General features: G+C 42.3%; 1 protein-coding gene across 3 annotated transcripts in view; it reads right to left on the bottom strand.

The window, feature by feature from the left end:
- Positions 1-23,348, bottom strand: part of ADGRA1 (adhesion G protein-coupled receptor A1) — a 305,321-nt gene that overhangs the window by 147,053 nt on the left and 134,920 nt on the right. For 2 of the 3 annotated variants that reach the window (XM_035137651.2, XM_035137652.2), the window contains exons 8-9: positions 10,455-10,619; positions 831-1,029 (exon numbers count right to left, since the gene is read on the bottom strand). In XM_035137651.2, the coding sequence (XP_034993542.2) occupies positions 831-1,029; positions 10,455-10,619 (364 nt within the window). Of the gene's footprint in view, positions 1-830; positions 1,030-10,454; positions 10,620-23,348 lie in introns of those variants that run through there. The other variant, XM_035137653.2, reaches the window with a different exon arrangement.

Here is a 23,348-nt window from a genome sequence, read left to right as displayed (position 1 = left end):
TGGTGTAGGCATTGGGTATGTATCTGGAATCAACCTACCCATGTGCTGGCCGATTGGGGTCGCCCTATGACATACATCAAATTGGGGTGACCCCTTCAGCAGCACCAACCTAGGAGGTGCTATGGTCTGTTGGCTCCCATCAGGGTACCTGTACAGAAGCACCATCCCCACTGACCGCTTTAATGGGGTATCCTGTCGCTTGTTGTGGTAGAGTGTGATTCCCCCTCTGGCTAAGGATCCAACCCAATGTCTTACCTGCCATCAAGTTGTGACGATTGCTATGAGGTCGGCAAACTCCCCAGCCAGGGTCAACTGGATTGAGAGAAAAGTCTTGCCTGGTCCCAAATATGGCGACTCAGTTCTTCCATAGCAAAGCCATGAACACGACCCGACAGCCTGCCATTGTGCAACTCATTATATATAACTTAGCGTGGGAGGGTTGGAAAATTGGCTCTGACTGAGCTGCCAGGGGCTGATCGCATCCCCTATTTATGCTCAGGGAGCGGATCCAACTGGAAGCAGTGGAGAGAGTAGGGTCCCTCAGCCACTTCCCCATAACCACCCATGATTGGGCAGCTTGAATGGAGGCTCTTGTGAAGGTAGGGAGCGGCCTTTCCCCTCTCCTGATCTATATAATAAACACTTCTGACTTTCCTTGTTCAAACCTAGAACACTTGTAGAACTTAGATACTCAAAGCATATTTCAGATCCTGTCCTTGAAATATACCTTAGATAACAAAGAAGTAAACTTCTATTTCTGTGCAGTGTGCTGATAAGGGATGTGCAACATCTACAGTATGCTCTATGCATAACAATTGGTGTCATTTTACCTGACTAAAAGCATGAAGGACTTGAGTAGCTTCTTGTGAGTAAGGACATTCAGAATAGCTTTCTTCAGCCCACCGACCTGTGCGATTACACTTACGCCATGCTTTTGACTCTTCTGCTCCATTCAAGAGGGAAGCTGGATTGACAGAATACTGGAGACATGGGTGGTAAGCAATTACGCCAGCCAGAGTTTTGGGCCATCTACAAGCAAAATAACAATAATCAATAATCAACTAAGGATGCAATTCTGTGCACCAGGGGTAGCGAACATACTGCCCTCTAGAAGTTGTTGAACTACAATTCCCATCATCCCTCACAATTAGCCACGCTGAAAGGAGTTGCTGTCCAACATAGGGAGGGCACCATGTTCACCACCCCTGCTGTGCACACTTGCTACAAAATAAGCTCCAATGGGGCTTATTCAGAAGGACTTACTTCTAAGTACACCTAGACTGCATGTGAAATGTTGGTCTTGAATTGGAAGCCCTAAACTGATTCTCTGTGCCTAGTAAGCCAGACTGGAAGGACAGGGTTATCTGCCACCATCATTCATTCATAAAAAAATTGCATCGCGTTTCCCAGAATGCCAATCTATCCTGTAACGGGGTTTGAGGGATTTCTTCTTTTCTTCTGTTTGTTGGAGTTATAAAATTATGTTTATTATATTTGCTTTGTACAGTATTCTGATTTTATATATTTTATTGCTGCAGCTGCTCTGATGCCAAATGGCAAAGGGCAGTATACAAAACTTTTAAAGAAGTAAATAAATAATCAGTACTAAATTATAATGCAGCAATCTAGGTGGGAAATTCACACATCACTAACACTCAAGTGAGAAAATTGGTAGAATATACGCAAACAGTTTGACACAGATAATCTTGAACTGCTATAACAAGAGATGCATGCTTTAATCAGTTTAATTGGGACATTAATCAATTAAAACACTCCACCTAGATGCTTCCCTTTCCATCCTTTTTGTGTCATGTTTATTAATTAAGTAAGCCTACTGGCAGGACTTGTGCTGTCTTTTAATTTCTGAACAGCACCTAGAAATTTCTAGGTCTGGTAACAGTAAGTATTAATCAACAACACTTGGTTCGTCTGTGGGCATCAATTTTACTCACTGATTATGAGAAGAAAACTCATAATCAGTGGAGTTGCAAGTGAACAGCAGTGCTGTTTATTATTTGAAGCTGTTTTGGTTTGATGTGCTATTACACTAGGGAATGATAAAGGGAAAAACTATAGATGGCCTTTTCTTCTAAAAAATGAGTGATAGCTTTTCTTTATTAAACTGTACATTTCCTCTACTTCCTTCCATATATCAAATAGCATATTCTATTAAAGATCCGGTAATATGAAAATGTGTTTACATTGATGGAATGCTGCCTCACAAACACAAATCCTATATACAGAAAACTACCATGTCAGATAGAAGGCTAAGCTAGGTCTGTGCTCCCTGACACATCATTTCCAATGCGCCGGCAGTATTTCTGTATGGAGAGGCATTCTATCATGTCAGGTTTCCACCCGAAGGGATTTAGCCAAGACATGGGTTTATCATCTCCGTGAGAATGGGGCTACAGACATAATAAAAAACTGCATTCTTTTGGAGTTTCCAGAATTTGTATTGTCTTCAGAACAAGAATGGGAGGGCAAGGAGACTACTCCATTGTAGCGCATTTGCTGTGGCAGCCCCCTCCAAAGCCAAGGGAGGGTGCAAGGAAAATTCTCATTATGACTCTTGGGGTGGTGTACAAAATTAGAAACACATTACAAAACATCAATGATAAAAACATAATAAAAAAATAGTAAAGAGCATACTGACAGACAGCCTAATACAGTGGTACCTCGGGTTAAGAACTTAATTCGTTCTGGAGGTCCATTCTTAACCTGAAACTGTTCTTCACCTGAGGTACCCCATTTAGCTAATGGGGCCTCACGCTGCCGCCGCACCACTGCCGCACGATTTCTGTTCTCATCCTGAAGCAAAGTTCTTAAGCTGAGATGCTATTTCTGGGTTAGCAGAGTCTGTAACCTGAAGCATCTGTAACCCAAGGTACCACTGTAGTAAAATAATCATAACAACAGTCCTCTCTCCCACACTTTCACAGGCAATAGTTTATTTAATAGCCACAGGCCTCAGTAAAGAGGAATGTTTTTGCCTGGCATCTAAAGACATGTAATGATGGCACCAGGTGAGCCTCTCTGGGGAGAGCATTCCACAATTGGGGAGCCACCACAGAAAAGGCCTGTTTTCTTGTTGCCACCCTCCAAATCAGGAGATGTGTATGGATGAAACTGGCCACAAATTTATTGACTAACAGAAATAGGTGGGGCTGGCATGGCATTGGGACAGGATCATCTGACCTGAAGTTCAACCTTAAGCACCTGACCAAAGTCTGCGGGGGGAGGGGGGCGGCAGCCACACACCAATGATCCAACGTGGCGCAAAACCACGAGACAGGGACTGCTGATAAGTTAAGTTGGTTTCTGACTAGACCTTCCCCACTTGAGCTAGGATGGGGGGGGGTGTGTTCACCCCTCAAGGTCCCTTAAGGGGGTCCTCCCTTTTACCGATACCCTACTCAATGCCATTTCTGCCCAAGCTGTGAAAATGAAGATAAGGCAGCTAACAGACACTTGCTGCCATTGAGCGAAAGGTGAAAACTTCCCAAACAAGGGCAAATTGCAGCTGAGAGTTAAGTTCATTTCTGGCCCTATAAACCAGGGTTTCCCAAACCTGGGTCTCCAGCTGTTGTTGGACTACAACTCCCATCATCCCTAGCTAGCAGGACCAGTGGTCAAGGATGATAGAAATTGTAGTCCAAAAGCAACTGGAGGTCCCAGGTTTGGGAAACCCTGCTCTAAACCAAGAGAGTTTGGAAGTTTGCAGTACATATGGGGGGGAAGGAGTGTTGGAAGAAGGCCGGATGAAATGGGGGCTTGTCCTTTTAAAGGGAGTGCTGCTAGCCCGCCCCTTCCTGAAATCTCCCTAGGCTATGCGAGGTGCAGAGATCCCAAGCTCTAGTGGGAGGATTGCCCTCTCGCTCTGGCAGATGGCTCCAACAGGCTTGCCAAGCCATAAGTAATAGTGAAAAACGAGACACCTCAGATTACTTGATTCTAGCATTAAACCAAGTTGTTTCATCAAGGTTTTCTTCTTCTTCTTCTTCTTTTTTAAACGTGCTGCTATGTTATGCATTGACAGAGACTGAGCCAAAAATGTATTTCCAATTCTGAACAGTACTACAGCTGGAAGAAATATGGTACTCATTTCCCACACCTTTCTAGCCGCAGAAATAACACATTATGAAGAGAAAAGACTTTGGATGCAAAAATGAATCATGGTCAGAATTGTATAAATAATTAAAAGGAATATGAACCAAGGAGCATTTCTGTCTTATTTCTGGCCTGAACGTCACTTTAATCGAGCTACTCCGCTGACATTTATTTATTAAAGGTCTAGATGCAGCTATCCTTTTGAGTAACTCTAAGTGCAAGGCACTTTGTCTACCAGATGAGAACCGTTGGGCTTTTCAGCAAAGAACAAACAGTATGGGAAGATTTCAGTACTAGAATATCAGCGTTTAGTATCTGGAAACACAGGGACACAGCACCCCCACCCCGTTTAAAAATAGCTTATAATGAGAGAAAAACAACACAAAACACAGCCATCACCTCATAATAGCTTTTGTTCACTGAGGCTTGCATTACAAATCCTTGCAGCAAGTTTTCAATTACAAATACCACCTGGGCCTGTCAGCTCAAAAGACTCAACCTTTCCATTACATTTAACGCTTCTCCTTTTAAAAAACGAACAGCTCTTCTTCTTTTCCTTTCCTTTCCTTTCTAGTTTTACTTTTGTGGTTGTGATACCATGCTTCCTACGTATTTGCTATAATATAAAAAAACCTCAAAGACCTTTTCATGATAAATTATTGGCATGCAAGTTGCATCCTGGGAAGAGAAACCTTTCAAGGAAGCTTCAGGTGTTAATGTTAACTTTAGTTCCAAAGATGTTCTCCAGAATTCTGAATTCATTACTTTGAAATGCCAAAGGAATCTTATAGACTCAGCATGCTTTTGATGTAAGTTTCTAAAATAAATTTGTGTGGACTTTCTGAAAGATGATCAATAAGGACAGAAATGTCAATTCCTCAGCTTTTTGATTTGTAGCAAATGAAGCGGCAAAACGCCTTTGGCATTAGTTCAGCATTCATATATATATATATATATTTTGTTGTTGTTTAGTCGTTTAGTCGTGTCCGACTCTTCGTGACCCCATGGACCATAGCACGCCAGGCACTCCTGTCTTGCACTGCCTCCCGCAGTTTGGTCAAACTCATGTTCGTAGCTTCGAGAACACTGTCCAACCATCTTGTCCTCTGTCGTCCCCTTCTCCTAGTGCCCTCAATCTTTCCCAACATCAGGGTCTTTTCCAAGCATTCTTCTCTTCTCATGAGGAGGCCAAAGTATTGGAGCCTCAGCTTCACGATCTGTCCTTCCAGGGAGCACTCAGGACTGATTTCCTTCAGAATGGATAGGTTTGATCTTCTTGCAGTCCATGGGACTCTCAAGAGTCTCCTCCAGCACCATAATTCAAAAGCATCAATTCTTCGGCGATCAGCCTTCTTTATGGTCCAGCTCTCACTTCCATACATCACTACTGGGAAAACCATAGCTTTAACTATACGGACCTTTGTCGGCAAGGTGATGTCTCTGCTTTTTAAGATGCTGTCTAGGTTTGTCATTGCTTTTCTCCCAAGAAGCAGGCGTCTTTTAATTTCGTGACTGCTGTCACCATCTGCAGTGATCAAGGAGCCCAAGAAGGTAAAATCTCTCACTGCCTCCATTTCTTCCCCTTCTATTTGCCAGGAGGTGATGGGACCAGTGGCCATGATCTTGGTTTTTTTGATGTTGAGCTTCAGACCATATTTTGCGCTCTCCTCTTTCACCCTCATTAAAAGGTTCTTTAATTCCTCCTCACTTTCTGCCATCAAGGTTGTGTCATCTGCATATCTGAGGTTGTTGATATTTCTTCCGGCAATCTTAATTCCGGCTTGGGATTCATCTAGTCCAGCCTTTCGCATGATGAATTCTGCATATAAGTTAAATAAGCAGGGAGACAATATACAACCTTGTCGTACTCCTTTCCCAATTTTGAACCACTCAGTTGTTCCATATCCAGTTCTAACTGTAGCTTCTTGTCCCACATAGAGATTTCTCAGGAGACAGATGAGGTGATCAGGCACTCCCATTTCTTTAAGAACTTGCCATAGTTTGCTGTGGTCGACACAGTCAAAGGCTTTTGCATAGTCAATGAAGCAGAAGTAGACGTTTTTCTGGAACTCTCTAGCTTTCTCCATAATCCAGCGCATGTTTGCTATTTGGTCTCTGGTTCCTCTGCCCTTTCGAAATCCAGCTTGCACTTCTGGGAGTTCTCGGTCCACATACTGCCTAAGCCTGCCTTGTAGAATTTTAAGCATAACCTTGCTAGCGTGTGAAATGAGCGCAATTGTGCGGTAGTTGGAGCATTCTTTGGCACTGCCCTTCTTTGGAATTGGGATGTAGACTGATCTTCTCCAATCCTCTGGCCATTGCTGAGTTTTCCAAACTTGCTGGCATATTGGGTGTAGCACCTTAACAGCATCATCTTTTAAAATTTTAAATAGTTCAGCTGGAATATCATCACTTCCACTGGCCTTGTTATTAGCAGTGCTTTCTAAGGCCCATTTGACTTCACTCTCCAAGATGTCTGGCTCAAGGTCAGCAACCACACTACCTGGGGTGTACGAAACCTCCATGTCTTTCTGGTATAATTCTTCTGTGTATTCTTGCCACCTCTTCTTGATGTCTTCTGCTTCTGTTAGGTCCTTACCACTTTTGTCCTTGATTATGGTAATCTTTGTACGAAATGTTCCTTTCATATCTCCAATTTTCTTGAACAGATCTCTGGTTTTCCCCATTCTATTGTTTTCCTCTATTTCTTTGCATTGCTCATTTAAGAAGACCCTCTTGTCTCTCCTTGCTGTTTTTTGGAAATCTGCATTCAGTTTCCTGTATCTTTCCCTATCTCCCTTGCATTTTGCTTGCCTCCTCTCCTCCGCTATTTGTAAGGCCTCGTTGGACAGCCATTTTGCTTTCTTGCATTTCCTTTTCCTTGGGATGGTTTTCGTTGCTGCCTCCTGTATAATGTTACGAGCCTCCATCCATAGTTCATTAGGCACTCTGTCCACCAAATCTAAATCCTTAAACCTGTTCCTCACTTCCACTGTGTATTCATAAGGGATTTGATTTAGATTGTATCTTACTGGCCCAGTGGTTTTTCCTACTTTCTTCAGTTTAAGCTGGAATTTTGCTATAAGAAGCTGATGATCTGAGTTACAGTCAGCTCCAGGTCTTGTTTTTGCTGATTGTATAGAGCTTCTCCATCTTTGGCTGCAGAGAATATAATCAATCTGATTTCGATGCTGCCCATTTGGTGATATCCATGTGTAGAGTCGTCTCTTGTGTTGTTGGAAGAGAGTGTTTGTGATGACCAGCTTGTTCTCTTGACAGAACTCTATTAGCCTTTGCCCTGCTTCATTTTGAACTCCAAGGCCAAACTTGCCAGTTGTTCCTTTTATCTCTTGATTCCCTACTTTAGCATTCCAATCCCCTGTAATGAGAAGAACATCCTTCTTTGGTGTCATTTCTAGAAGGTGTTGTAGGTCTTCATAGAATTGGTCAATTTCACTTTCTTCAGCTCCGGTAGTTGGTGCATAAACTTGGATTACTGTGATGTTAAAAGGTCTGCCTTGGATTCGTATCGAGATCATTCTGTCATTTTTGAGATTGCATCCCATTACAGCTTTTGCCACTCTTTTGTTGACTATGAGGGCCACTCCATTTCTACTACAGGATTCTTGCCCACAGTAGTAGATATGATAGTCACCCGAACTGAATTCGCCCATTCCCTTCCATTTTAGTTCACTGATGCCCAGGATGTCGATATTTATTCTTGTCATCTCATTTTTGACCACATCCAGCTTACCTCCATTCATGGTTCTTACATTCCAGGTTCCTATGCAATATTTTTCTTTACAGCATCGGACTTTCCTTTCGCTTCCAGGCATATCCGCAACTGAGCGTCCTTTCGGCTTTGGCCCAGCCGCTTCATCAGCTCTGAATCTACTTGTACTTGTCCTCCGCTCTTCCTCAGTAGCATGTTGGACGCCTTCCGACCTGAGGGGCTCATCTTCCAGCGTCATAACTTTTATATGCCTGTTGTCTTTGTCCATGGAGTTTTCTTGGCAGGGATACTGGAGTGGCTTGCCAGTTCCTTCTCCAGGTGGATCACGTTTAGTCAAAACTCTCCACTATGACCTGTCCATCTTGGGTGGCCCTGCATGGCATAGCTCATAGCTTCTCTGAGTTATTCAAGCCCCTTCGCCACGACAAGGCATTGATCCATGAAGGGGATATATATATATATATATATATATATATATATATATATATATAATCAAGAAGAGAATGACATTTGGTGGCAAGGGAGTGAAGGGCTTCTTAATGAAAGCTGCATTATGTAGCAGCTAGTACAAGTTTATCTAATATATTTTTTTAAGTGACTCATTAAACAGCACCTCAAGTTGAGCCTTTCTGTATTGAGAAGAAATGCGGTCTACAGTGACTCTCTCTTCTTGAACTTTTCAAAAAAAAAGCAAGGATTCTTGCTTTACAAAAAGATGCCTTGCCTTCTATGAAGCTTATCAAGATATTTAGTTTACCATGTAACAGTGAAGGAATAATGTTGTTGTTGGGTGTTTGTTTGTTTGTTTTTGAAAAAAATGAAATAAAGTTAGTGATAACTCCAAACACAATGGGGTAATTAATGCATAAGGAGGAAAGACTCAGTTCCAGCACAAATGTGTCACGCTTTTGTTCTGATTCAGTGGCGGTGGGATGTTGGGTGGTCCTACATTCTTAAGAAATGCATGAGAAAGGAAGGAAAACTGCAAGCCATTTCTATTTGCTTTATAATTGTATGTGTGGCTTGAACTGTAAATATTATCTTGGGAACATGAACACTATACATTGGAGCTGTGGTACCTATAGTTCCCCCAGGTGTCATTGGACAACAGTTCCCATCATTCCTGAAAAGTGGCCATGCTGCCTGGGGTACTGGAGAGTTGGTGCCCAACAATGTCCAAAGTACCACAGATGCCCACCGCTATCTTAAGGTATGTCTAGATTGCACTTTAAAATATGGTTACCAGATTTCTTTCAATAAATCCGGGGAGGGAAAAGAGAAGGGGAATTAAATTAAGAAAAAAAGTCAACACCACAGATCAAAGTTTGCTTTAAAACTGAGCTGGCAAGGAGGACCTCTCTGCAAGTGGGCGGATAGCACCCAGTGGGGACCCAGAGATGCAGCCAAGCCTCCTGCTCTCGCTGCAGGGCTGCCCCAAAGCTCCCAGCCACTGTTGGCTGAAGTGATCCAGCGCTCTGTCTATCTTCCTTTCTCTTCCCATTGCTTTGAGCGCAACCAGCTTTGCTCTTGATCTCCGCTCACGGGGCAGGAGCAGCAGCAGTGTCAAGGAGACGGGAGAAGCAAGGGGGGGGGAGTGAAGCTTGAAGAAGGGTTGGAACTGGATCCTGCCAGTCAGAGGCCAGGATGCTACCCAGGGAGATATAAATGAGGCTGATGGAGAGAAAATTGGCTTTTCTTTCCGATTTTCCCTGTCTCACATGTGTGCCTGTGCTTTGCAAGCACAGCGCCTTCTCACCACCTCTCCTCCCCGCCGAACAACTGAGTTGATTCTGGCTGCTCCTGTTGGCGTCCCCATTTCCTGGAGAGACTTAATGAAATCCGGGGACATTCTGGGTACAGAATTTGTCCGGGGACACATTTGCAAATCTGGGGACTGTCCCCGGAACTGGGGACGTCTGATAACCCTATGTTAAAATGGCCTGGATCCGAAGTGCTAATTTAGGTCTGCACATAGGCTTTGGCATACCCAGTAGGATTTTATTTTATTTTATTTGCCTTTTCTTCTTTGAACAGAACACGCCCACTATGCAATATCACATGCTGCTTTTAAAAGCCTCTTCAGTTCACGTGGGATGTGTGACCGTTGTTTGAAAAACTCAAACCCAGGGCATTATTGAATCTGCACAAATAGTTACACAGTTCGTTGGCACCCCAGGCACTAAGGAGATGTGTGTTTCTTCCATTGTTGTGCTTCACATTTGGAACTACTTCACAAGACAGTTAATCAATGTTGTTTCTAGGCAGGGAAGCATGACAAGGGGCAGTATTTAATTACATTTTTAAGCACTAGTGCAAAAGGTTTACCCAAGCTCCTCCCCCCCACAAACATCCCACACTATCCCCAAATTTGCTAGGAAAGGCATATTTGAACCTTCCAAACAGATAAAGTAGCCCAAGGAGCCATTAGAGCATTATCTGGCCTTAGGAAATTGCTGCCACTAACCCAACGCTACAGATTGAGGAACTTGTTTGAATAGGAAAGACAACCCCGCTGTATATAGTTGATATGTACGGAATAAGCTTACTGAGGTTTTACACAAGAAAACCAAGGATCAATCATAAATTTTTGAAAGAAGAAAAGAAATCATACCTGAAATCTCCTTTATTGTTAACTATCCTTTCAGCGGGGCAATAAGGTGCAGCTGTTTCTAGTACAACGATTTCCACCTGCTTGGAGATGTTTCCATAGGAGGTGTTGACCATGCATTCCCACATTCCTGTTGCATCAAAATCAATGCTGGACAAAATAAGCTCCCTACAAGAGAGTTAAAAGGAAAGCAAATTATCAGCCTGGCTTAGAAGGTATGTGACTCTGAAAACTCTCCATAGGGCAGAGCTCTTTAGACCGCAGTGAGGCTTCTTTAGTTTACTTAATCAATTCTGCAGCCCTCCTTACACACTCAAAAGCTTTAGGACAGCTACCAGTATTCTTAAACCTATTTATGGAAGTTTGTGACCAGTAACTGGCAGCATGGTGGGGCTGCATTACTCCCCTGACCTCTGGCTGAGTCACTGGTGGAGATGGAGGGAGAGAGAGGGTGAAGTGCTGGAAAGGTGTTCATGAACCATATTGACCTCCCTGGCACACACCCCTCTTCTTCTCTGTCCCTGTAAGCAGCAGTGATTCAGCTGGAGGGAGGTCAGATGAGGCTCAGGGTGTCATCCGCTACTGTACGTAGCTGATGCTGGAAGTATGTAACCATTCAAAGTGAAGCTCAGAGATGCCTTCCTATTTCTACTGAATTCCAGCTGACCTTGGCTTCTGGTTCAGTTCTGTTGTGAACAGAATAGGAAAAAAATCTGCCACCCAATTCTGCTTAAAGAAAAACCCTGCTGTGTCCCTACAAACACTCCCCCCCAAGTGAACATGTCCCCCCCCCCTGAATTTGACCATTGATACAGATTCTGACAACAATCCAATGTAAGCACACTTGACAACTTGTAGATACAATGAACTTAATTTGTAACACATGGTACTTTTAAGATAGCAAATATTTACATTCCCTGGTTTGTTTATAATTTGTTTTTGTTGCTACTGATGTAATTCATTCTGTAACCCTAGGGTGAAAGGTGGAATAGAAATAATAACGAATAAATAAATTTCAGGTTGTGGTCATGAGTTAAACAAATTCAGGTGGTTATTGATTTCAATGTGGTTTTGAAAAGCCATATGTGATTCACTTCAAGAAACATCTTACAGACGTTCCTTTAATTTCTCTAAGCATGTTCATCTTTAACTTCTATGCATCCTGTTATTGGGATGGCTCTACAGTTGTAGGACTTCCTTCCTTGCTGTCCTGATTTTTGTGCAAATCAAGAATTCAAAATGAAATTTTCACCAATAAATGATACGACAAATTCAACAACCAGCCTTCCACACAGTGCCGGATTTACATATAAGCTAAACAAGCTATAGCTTAGGATCCCACTCTCTTGGAGGCCCCCAAAAAACTTAAAGGAATAAAACCCTGGATGTACATTTCCAAAATATAAGATAAAAAATAAAATAAAATAAAACCTACATACAGCAACAGTGTTTTGTGTTGTGTAGGCTCCTATGATGTAAGTAATGGGCCTTGTCTGCTAGCCTGCTCCCTAAAGTATCACTGGTTTGCTCATTTCTATATGTGCAAATGGCTTTAGATACCCATTAGGCCCATAAATTACCATATAGCATATATGCAACCCAAAAAACAGTGACAATTTGTTGTTGACAAAGGACAGCTGGGCATATAAAAAGCCTCATTACCTTCAGTAGCTTAGGGCCTCATCAAATCTAAATCCAGCCCTGCTTCCACACCATGTTTTCTCTGGGACACAATGGTGGTAGACAACTCTGCGCGCTAGGCACTAATGGAGCACTGCTTTGATCCTCCAGAGAAAGCATTCCACAAAATTGTAGTAAATAGCCTTTGGTTGAAATGATTCTACAGCGTGAGTATATCTCATGAGAATCTGGTGTTATCTTTCTGCTGCAACTTTAAATATAGCTGAGTTTATTCTACTTAGTTGTGGCCCTGAGACAAGGGTGGAAAATCCCAAATGCACTTTTAGAATGAATCTCACTTATAGCTCTCTTAATGATGCACGGTAGTATTTAACCCTTGCACAAAGCATCACTGATTATAGGGACTAATTCATTAGAACTCCGGGTTTCAAAAAAGTCATATCTTTTATGGCAGGAATTAAATGTATTACGGACGGTAGTTTAATTAAGCAACAATGGCAAGGTCTGTTATAAGATACCAGCGTACAGATAGCAATAAACAGCTTTTTCCAACTGCAGCCTGCCGGTTGCTTGTAACTGACGCGGAATTAGACAAAAATGTCAGCAAAAGGTATTCCCTTCCTATAAGAACTGGATTGCTGTAAAGGTTACAGAAGCTGGCTGGTGATATAGAAACCAGATATCTCAAATGACAGCGTTGCCATTCAAGCTATGTTGAACCATCAGGTCAGCCAACACCTTCCATTAAGGTAACACTGGGTGACCTTTACTTTTACGTTATAATCTCTCAACTCAGTGGGCTGTTTGAATACAAAATTGCTTCTCTTCCCCTGCGCCCACCCCACCCAAAATGGAATGCACTTTCTAGGAGCTTACTATTTATAACATTTCCCTTTAAAAAAAAAAAAAGCTTTCTCCAAGACAAATATGAGCAGGCACTTCTGTATTTATCTGCTGTGCAAGGTTTCTTTGTGTTTGTGTTTGTTTGTTTGTTTGTGTGTGTGTGTGTGTGTGATCCTTGACCTGAAGTCTACAGTACTACAGTTCATTCTACAACTTTAGGAAGGCAGTCGCTTCATCACAGGGCTGTTCTTTTTCCATTTTATAACATGCTCACTAATCAGGAATTTAGATAACAAATAACTCTGCAGGCTACATTTTCAACCAGTATTACTATTATTTTGATAATGCCAAGGTCTATAGTGACAAGCCACAATGGGGAAATAGAATAAAAAAAGCATAATTTGCCACGACCCTAAATAGGAATGGCTGAGCGTCGGGGTTGGTACGTGGTAACTGGGGGACAGGATTGCAGGAGAGAGTGGTCTTGGGACAGCAGGGTGAGATTCCTCACTTATGTCATTCCCCTCTGTCAGTTCTGGCATTTCACAGGGTGGATGCAGCCCACCCTAGCCCAGGGGCCATCAGCTGGCAGCTCCATGTATTCCTCTCACCCAGTGGTGGCCAAACTCGGCCCTCCAGATGTTTTGGGACCACAATTCCCATCATCCCTGACCACTGGTTCTGTTAGCTAGGGATCATGGGAGTTGTAGTCCCAAAACATCTGGAGGGCCGAGTTTGGCCACCACTGCTGGCACTCATCATTCTTATCCAACCAACCCCTCCAAGACATCTCCTTGAATGACTCAGGACTTCCATCTTGAATGTAACTATGGGTAAATTAGACCTGATGTGAAATACATCTTTGCTTTTATTTGTATATTTTTTAAAAATAGATGCAAACTGCATCAGCTGGGGGTGTCCAATAATTAATGGAATTTAACCTTCCTCTGCTGCAGTCCTGGGAGGAACTCCTTCTTTTGAAGCTAGCCTTTGTATTGGGAAGAAATTCCCCTTTGGCAATTCCTAGCTGACGCAATTTGAATTTAAAAAAATATGCACATTAAATGCAAATCTGCACTTAGTATCAGGTGTAGTTTGGCCCTAGGAATCTGCTTACATTATCTAAGCATATGAGAACATTACCCAAGCAATTTGGGATTACTCTCACAAATCAATACCTTTATCTTGAAGTTGTTTACAAGCACAGTCAATCCAAGGGTCTGGGATCAGTGCTAATGATTCCCATTAATGCCTTGTGTTTCAAATTAGAAAAAGACAGTGATATGCACTGCCTACATTTTTCTATCAATATTATATCTAAATGGAGAAAACACTGGAATTTTCTATGTGTTCAACCCCTGAGTCTTTATCCAATTAAAATTAGCTGCCATTCACACAGATGCAAACATAGTTTTTGTAAAAATAAATAAATTATTATTAACACTTGCATTGGGGGAAAAGACCCTGTCTGCAATATCTCTTGTTCATTTTGACATTCTTCCTCACTTAGCCTTCACTGAACCCTGACTGTAGTACAGAAAGAAGTTAAGTGTAAAAGACCATGGATATTGACTGTTGCAGGAACCATCTGGCTGTGGCAAAAGGTGGTAATTAATTTATACTCTTCAAGGTATCCTAGGGGCAGTGGTTACTTTAGTGAACATATTTACTTACTTAGCATCTGGATACGACAAGTGATGAACAGATCCTGGTCTCCCTAGAAACCCTTTAACAACTGAATTTAGTGCAGAAACAAAAGTTCTTAAAAGAGAACTTAAAAGAGAACCTTTGGCTCTCTTTGCTGTTCTAACTTCTCATGTACAACATGCTCTCTTTCTCTTTACAGCTTCTTCAGGAAAGCACCAGGCTTCCTTCCTCTCTCAGGTAACCTATACATATAAAAGGTAAAGGGACTCCTGCATTAGGTCCAGTCGCGTACAACTCTGGGGTTGCAGCACTCATCTCGCTTTATTGGCTGAGGGAGCCGGCGTACAGCTTCTGGGTCATGTGGCCAGCATGACAAAGCTGCTTCTGGCGAACCACAGCAGCGCACAGAAACACCGTTTACCTTCCTAGGCTCTGTGTTTAACCTATACATATACACAGCAGCAAAGCTGAACTGGCATTACTAGTTGTTTCGTGGCACTACAGTTCCAAATGCCATTCCTTCCATGAAATCATTAGCCAGTTGGGATCAGAGGCAACAACTGCACAGGAATGACCAAGGCTTTTGGCCCTGCTTACACAGTGCTATTTATTATTATTCCATGCATTTATTAAATTTGTATGCCATCCTTCATCCACAGAGCTCAGCACATAAAATTACACTATAAAAAAACACAAAATACATAATAAAAATAAGAACCAAAACAGCAAACAAATATTCCACCCCTGTTATAGCAGTTATGTGGGAAGAGCCCGTGTTAAAGATGATCTCATGGAGAGGTCTTCAGAGACTGGTGTCTCTTATAGCAAAGCCAAATTAATTAGACATTTTGAAGTTCTGCCACCTTTTTCTCCTGACAGAGTCCCTCTTCTGCTTTTCTCTTCCTTTTTTGCTGGTCTATTCTTATTTGTTCATGAGATACAAGTGACACAATCTGCAGTCAATTCTGTTCTTGTTGGGATTGTAGGTTTCATTATTGAACTAACCATTTGATGCCTCTAGGTCATGGGTGTCAAACACAAGGCCCGGGGGCCAAATCCGGCCCGCCAGACCTCGTCATGTGGCCCGCCGAGCGCCCCAGCCAGCGGGACCCAGCAGCTTGCTGCTGAAGCGCCGTGCCGACAAAGCGCCGACAAACAGCTGGGGCCGGGGGGGTCCCTTCGCGCTCTTTTCTGGCGCTGAATCAAGGCGGCGACCCCCCTTCCCTTTCTTCCTCTCTCTCGTTCTTATTCTTTCTTTCCCTCTCCTTCCTTCCTTCTTTATCTCTGTCTTCTCTCCCTCTTTCTTTTTCTTTCCTTCTTTATTCCTTCTTTCCTACTCTTCTTTCTCTCACCTCTTTCCTTCCTCTCTCCCTCCTGCTCCCTCTTTCCTTCCTTCCTTCCTTCCTTCCTTCCTTCCTTCCTTCCTTCCTTCCTTCCTTCCTTCCTTCCTTCCTCTCCCTCATTCTTATTCTTTCTTTCCCTCTACTTCCTTCCTTCTTTCTCCCTTTCCCTCTTCTCTCCCTCTTTCTTTTTCTTTCCTTCTTTATTCCCTTCCTTATTTCCTACTCTTCTTTCTCTCCCCTCTTTCCTTCCTTCCTCTCTCCCTCCCACTCCCTCTTTTCTTCCTTCCTTCCTCCCTTCCTCCCTCCCTCCCCTCCCTCTCCCTCTCCTCAGAAACATAGGATGCTGCTTCATACTTCTGGCCCTTAAACCCTGGAACCAGGAGAGCAGCTCCAGTGAGTCAACCTCAGCCAGTCCCTTTGGTGAAGGGTGGTGGCTCACTGGCAGAACATCTGTCCTGCATGCAGAAGGACCCCAGCATCTCCAGGTACTAGTAGCTCTGCAAAGGTCCTGCATGAAACCCTAGCGAGCCTCCACCACCCAGTGCAGTTACCAAAAATCATTTTTCAATAAATTGTACAATAATTGTACATTTGAATATCTACTTGCCATTATTCTGACTATGTTTCTGCTTTCAGAGCTAGTTATTACTTACATTATTACAAAAAACAGTAATAATTGAATGCAGTGACAATAATTTATGATAATAAAGAGTGGACACATAGTCCTACAGATACAACCGGCCCTTTGAGGGTGACCAAACTGCTGATGCGGCCCCTGATGAATTTGAGTTTGACACCCCTGCTCTAGGTGACCTGTTGGACATGCATTCTGATTTGCCTGCACAAAGTTTATGGGAAGTTTAGATTTAGACTATGAGACTCTGGCCTTTATTGAGTATTCATTCTGATTTGTTGTCGAGAGATTATACAATTAGCATTGCTCCAGATTTGCTTGTAGGGTGCTTGCACGTCTTCCTATCAAACATCAATTCATCCATCCCACTTTTCAGTGCCCTTTCCTGTCACTTTCCTAACTGCAACAAGTCTGTGGTTTTGTTTTGTTTTTAAAATGGATTTGTTGCGCCAGGGAGACAGAGTCCTTTAATCCACTTTATTTGAACACATAAACAATTAAATATGCACTTGAATCAGAGTACTCTCACAATCAAACCTTCTTTCTAGGGAACTCTCTGAACTGTAGCTTTGTGAGGGAAATATGGGTCCTTCTAACTACTCCCAGCCCCCTTTACAAACTACAGGCCATAAAACCTCCCAAGTGGTAGACTGGCCATGGGGAGATCTTTTAGGTTTAGCCCTAAAGGAGTGATCAGCCAGCAATCAGGATACATACTCAATGCCTAGGCTCAGTGTCTACTTACATTTGTAAACAATAAAGATGTGACAATGTTAATTCCAAAGTGTTGTCCTGTCATTGTTGGTACTCTCACATCGCCTGCCCACCCCCCAGTGGGCTTGCAAAGTGTTCCACAATATACAGTGGAAATTAATTTAGGGAAAGTCATTATAATGTTCTTCTGTAGCCCTCAGCACGGGCCATTGCCCAACATAGAAACTCAGCATACAGAAAATAACTAATCTGGGGCATGACATTTTCATTTAGAACATGCACTTTCATCACTACAACTATGCATAACTAATTAACCAGACCTGAGGTTAGCCTTGTTATTAGTGGAGCTATTCCCTTTATGGTCTTGCAATAATATTTTTGCAATGTGTCTGTTGCATGCTGATGGCCATTTAAATGTCAGAAAGAAAAGTGACCAAGAAATAGAGGCCACAGGAACGCATTCCAATTGTCATTTCCCTGAGAAAGGTTCTCAGAATCTGACCTAATTTCCTGTATGTATCTGGAAGACTCCATCTCAGTTCTGGCAGAGAAAGGAAAACAAATTACTGGGAGATGAAGACTGTTTACTTATTTAAAAAAAACCACCCACAATTTAGGTAAAAAGTCTGTAATGCCTATATCTAGTCCAAGTCACCATCCATTATTAATATGAACAAAGACTTTCAAAAATTAGGGTGCTCCCCAGAGCACACTGATGTGCAAAATAAGGACCAAAGGTTATGACATACAAAATCAAGAGAGAATGTGCAAATCTAGCTCTTTAAAATCAACTAAAACTGGGTATCTTAGCAACACAGGAAGCTATGTTATACTGAGTCAGACCGCTCAGGGTTCATTTAGCTCAGCATTGTCTATATATGGGTTTCTCAAACTTGAGTCTCCAGCTGTTTATGGACTACAACTCCCATCATCCCGAGGTAGCAGGACCAACCGTCAGGGATGATGGGAATTGTAGTCCCCAAAAAGCTGGAGACCCAACTTTGGGAAGCCCTGGGTTTGGCAGCAAATCTCCATGTTTTTTAGAGAGGGGTCCCTCCCAACTGTACCTAGAGATACAGGAGATCTTCTGCATGCAAAGTAAATTCTGTCAGGATGCTGATTCCAAGGGGAATGCCGACATGGCTGGGTCGTTTATATATAGAGAAGTAGCTCCCATATGGGCAGAGGAACATTAAAAAGGCCACAAAGAAACTCATTTATCCATGGAATGATTTTCCTTACAGTATAAACAGATCCTTAAATGAAAACCTGTTAGCAGCAAGCAGAAAACAAATTAAATTAAAGCTTATATTGGGCTTCCACAGATTCTTGGATATACAAACAAATGTTTGCCAGCTGTGATTTATCAGAACTAAGTTAAATGCAAGTACAATTGCACGATTTTCTTTCTCTGGGTGATAAGTAGAAAATACACAAAACTCATCTTCCTGTATCATGGTGAATAAAGGTCAGATTACAGTATAATAAGCTACTGCTGCTTTTGCCTAATCTAATCACTTTTGCCTGATACATAAAAAAGCAGGTAGGTTTACATACAGTAAACCTGCATGGGCAGGTTTTACGCCATTCCAAAAGGCAAGCCTTTGTGTTCCTTTACTCACTACCAGTGGCATTGGGGGGGCATAGGGGCAGTTGGCCTAGGTGCAAAATTGTTAGGGGTGCAAAACTTCAACACCTGGTGCTGCTTCTGGGCTCTGTTGAAAATGGATTCTACATGTGAGCCAGGAAGTGACCTCGTCAGACAATGGAACAATTCTTTTCTTGTCACTGTGGTTTCAATCTCCTGGGTGATGCAGAAACCACTAGGCAGTTGAATGTGCATGCGTACTCTGTCCATTTTCTTCCTTCTCACCACCACCCTCCTTGTGGACCCGGCCACTGGAAATCCATGCTACGCCACTGCTCACTACATATGCTGAGACACACACACTACTGTTGGGTGTTGCGAACTTCTTAGGAGGGCATTTTAGAGTGGGGAGGGGGGTGCCTGAACCTCATGGGGAGTCACTGCTCCACATTAGTGGATTAGTGTGATAACACAGCTACTGCACAGAGCAGGTTAGTTATCCAAATAAATTATAATGGCTTTCGGTCAGTGGTGCACATGCAAAGCATCCCAACTCACCCAAAATTTGCTCCTTATACTTCCTTTGTTAGACACTGCTCCCACAGAATCCTTAAACAGTTCTTTAAAAACAAATTTAAGAGCAGTCTGCAGATCTAGCAGGATTGACGTTTAAATCAGAGAAAATCTGTATGCATGCTTTGGTGCCATTTTCTTGGATCTTGTCCCAATCAGCCAAACTACAAGAACCATCTTGGATACTTTTATAGTGGAAAGGCAGACTGTACTCTTTTAAAAAAGAAAAAAAGAAAGGAAACTTTGCTTCTTACTTGCTTTAAATATGGGGCAGTTTATGGCAAGGTGATAGGATGAAAAATGCATGCAGAGCAGAAACAGGCCATACGATCTGAGAGATGAACCACAGGATTCCTTCAATATCACTATCACTATCAATATCAATACTATTTATTATTTATTTATTTATTTATTTATTTATTTATTTATTTATTTATTCTTGTTATTATTTATACCCCGCCCATCTGGCTGGGTTTCCCCAGCCAGTCTGGGCGGCTTCCAACAAAATATTAAAATACAATAGTCTATTAAACATTAAAAGCTTCCTTAAACAGGGCTGCCTTCAGATGTCTTCTAAAAGTCTACTAGTTGTTTTTCTCTCTGACATCTGGTGGGAGAGTGTTCCACAGGGTGGGTGCCACTACCGAGAAGGCCCTCTGCCTGGTTCCCTGTAACTTGGCTTCATTCATACTTCTAGGCATTCTGCCACTGCTTGAATGATTGTGTAGTCAAGTCAGCTCTGGAACCACCCAGAGCGTGGGAAGCGCTAGACAAGTGAAACACAGCCTATTTGCAGGACTTTTTCATAATACTTCTAACCTACAATTCTACAATGTTGACTTTGCTTTGACAAGCCCACTTCTCACTAGGTCTAGCAACACAGCCCACAACATTCAATGTTGGACCGAGACAATAGAAACAAGAACCACCACCACAAGAAAACTATGGCAGCAACTGGTCTAGCAAACAGAAAACCCACACCGAGGCTTTGTTAAGTAAAACATTTCCAAGATGATGAATAAAAAGTGCTAATCTCTGCATAATAATCCTTGATTATTTGATTGCGTGCCTTTGGGAATAGCTAGAAAATGGCAGCCAACTGAGTTCACCATAATAATTAATTTTAAAATTAGTATTTGTTGCATTATTTTAATGCAGACTTTCATTTGGCATCCTCTGCTTGTGTCTGACACTTCCTCTCCCTCAGAATGTGTTTAGATGTTGAATAATGCTATATTTCCTGGAGATCAAACCAGCACAATTCAGTTCCAACATCACTGGCCAGATTCAGTGATCTTCTGGAAGGCCCTCAACAACTTGGGTCTACGATATCTTAAGGAGTGCCTGATCCCTTAAAGCATGGCCTGATTGTGGATATATCTGAGGGGGTCTCTGCTGGTGGTTTCCTATGGCTCAGAGGCAAGGATAATAACTACTAGAAGCTGGCCATTCAGTGTTGTGGACCCAACCCTGTGGTGGTCCAATCCAAGTGATTGAGATTAAATAGGCTCCCTCTTCGCTGAACTTCAGGCGCATTACAAAGACTTAAAAAAAAAAATTCAGCAGGCATTTTAAGGCAGTTTTCTGTTTTTATGATGAATTTATTTTGATTGTTCTTTCTCTCTTTTTAAAATATTTTTATGTACACTGCTTAGGGATCTTGAATATGAAAGGGTACATAAATATTTGAAAGAAAATAAGACAACCGGAAGTCCAGACCGGAAGTCCCAACACACATCTGGCAGCAGGAGCATTGCCAAGCCCTTCTTGGGAAGAGAATGAATGAGTCAGTGTGGGCTCCAGGGAAGAAGGAAGCCATACAACCAAGTTATTGCAACACCATATCCTCCTCAGCTCTTAATTCAGTGTTTGCCAGACTCCTGCTGCTTCTTAAGCAATCTGTCCTGTTCTCCCCTGCTTCTGGCTCAGGGGGAGAGACACAAGGCATTGCCTGAGAGGTTAACTGTCTCAGGACTGTCCAGGGCAGAGGACATGACTTTATCTGACACCTCAGGCTGAGAATGTGCCTCTGATGGAACCCCCACTGCTCTGATGCTGAGCCAGAGCCTGCAGAACTGGACAACCTCAAAGTGGGTAAGGTTAACAGCAGATCCCAACGTGCCACTCTAATCAGGTGGTAATATCTCTGCTACTATCTGTAATGTTTATTAAGCTGCAAATGCTGCTTCATGTCCATTTTCAACTGCCCCAAGAAAAAGCTAATTTAAACATTCGTATTTTCACCCTATGCCCCACAAGACACTATAGGTCACGCAGTTTTTGCTTTAATCTAAGTCACGTGAGAACATTTTGCATCAGTATATGTATGACGTGCAATAGTTATTATTATTATTATTATTATTATTATTATTATTATTATTATTAATTATTTACCAGACTACCAGACTAGAGGACATCTGAAGGCAGCCCTATTTAGTGAAGCTTTTCATGTTTAATAAATTATTGTATTTTAATACTTCTGTTGGAAGCCGCCCAGAGTGGCCGGGAAACCTAGCCAGATGGCCGGGGTATAAATAAATAAATAAATAAATAAATAAATAAATAAATAATACCCTCCCCATCTGGCTGGTCTTCCAACAAAATATCAAAATACAGTAATCCATCAAACATTTAAAGCTTCCTTAAACAGGGCTGCCTTCAGATGTCTTCTAAAACTCTGGTAGTTGTTTTTCTCTTTGACATCTGGTGGGAGGGCATTCCACAGGGTGGGTGCCACCACCAAGAAGGCCCTCTGCCTGGTTCCCTGTAACCTCACTTCTTGTAGGGAGGGAACCGCCAGAAGGCCCTCGGCACTGGACTTCAGTGTCCAGGTAGAACGATGGGGGTGGAGATGCTCCCTTCAGGTATACAAGGTAGGACAACTGAACTTTCCCTGAGCTAGTTTCACAACTGTCGTCCACCAAGTATTTACAAATTCTATTAAAAAAGCCTTCTGCATTCAGGGTTGCCATTGGCCACGAATCAATATTTGTATCACACAAAATAAGATCTGGCTTTGGGGATGCTTGAACTATTTGCACTGGCCTCTTTCCATTCATTTGCGAAGGTTCAGCAGCCTGCCAGTGAAAGCCTATTCTGTTAGACATGTTGCTCTTGGCTGAACTTTGATCACTAATCCAAGAAATGCTGGTTGTTTTAATGCTTTATTGGACTGTATTGTTTCACATTTTGTCTCTTGCCGGAAGACAAAATGTGTAAAACACGACTTTCATGTAACTTTAGGTGCGCATGATGGTTTCTCCATTTCTCAAATCCCTACAAAGGGCTATCATCTCTGCTACACAATATATTGTCAGTTTTGTTGACAGCCTGACAGTACAAAGCTTGTATATTCTGTGTAAACTCTAGCTCGCCTTTTATATTATAATCTATGGTTGGAAACGTGTTACAAAACCATGTATAAGGTGGTTAACCTTTTTAATGTTGATTGGAATTATGGTGCCTTGGCTGAGTAGCCCTAGTAGCTGGAAAGGGTTGGAAAGAATGCTGTATTCCCCCCCCCCCCTTACTGAAAGAACAACAGAAAAATTCATTGCGCCTGAGAAACCTATGTATCAGTATATACATATAATACCACGCAGCCATTTGCAACAACATGACTTTGGCAAGGTCTTGTTATCTTTGATGAAGAGCACTCTGATCACAGTTCTTATTACAGTTTCATATCACTGGGAAGCCTGCATCATTTATTCATATAGCTGTGTTGGACATGGAGTCAGCCTTGGAGCATGGAGCTATGAAAATAAGCTGTCATTCTTCAGTGGCAGCAGCGTCATTTTCTCTCCCTCTCTCTCGCATACCTGACACACATCCTTTTTTCAGCTTAAACCTACAGTGAGATTAACTCAGAGGTGTTTTGTTTTATTTATTTTTTATTTTTTATTTAAAAAAGC

Source organism: Zootoca vivipara, chromosome 5 (assembly GCF_963506605.1).
Source record: "Zootoca vivipara chromosome 5, rZooViv1.1, whole genome shotgun sequence".
Classification (NCBI taxonomy): Eukaryota; Metazoa; Chordata; class Lepidosauria; order Squamata; family Lacertidae; genus Zootoca; species Zootoca vivipara.
This window is presented reverse-complemented; position numbering and strand designations above follow the sequence as displayed.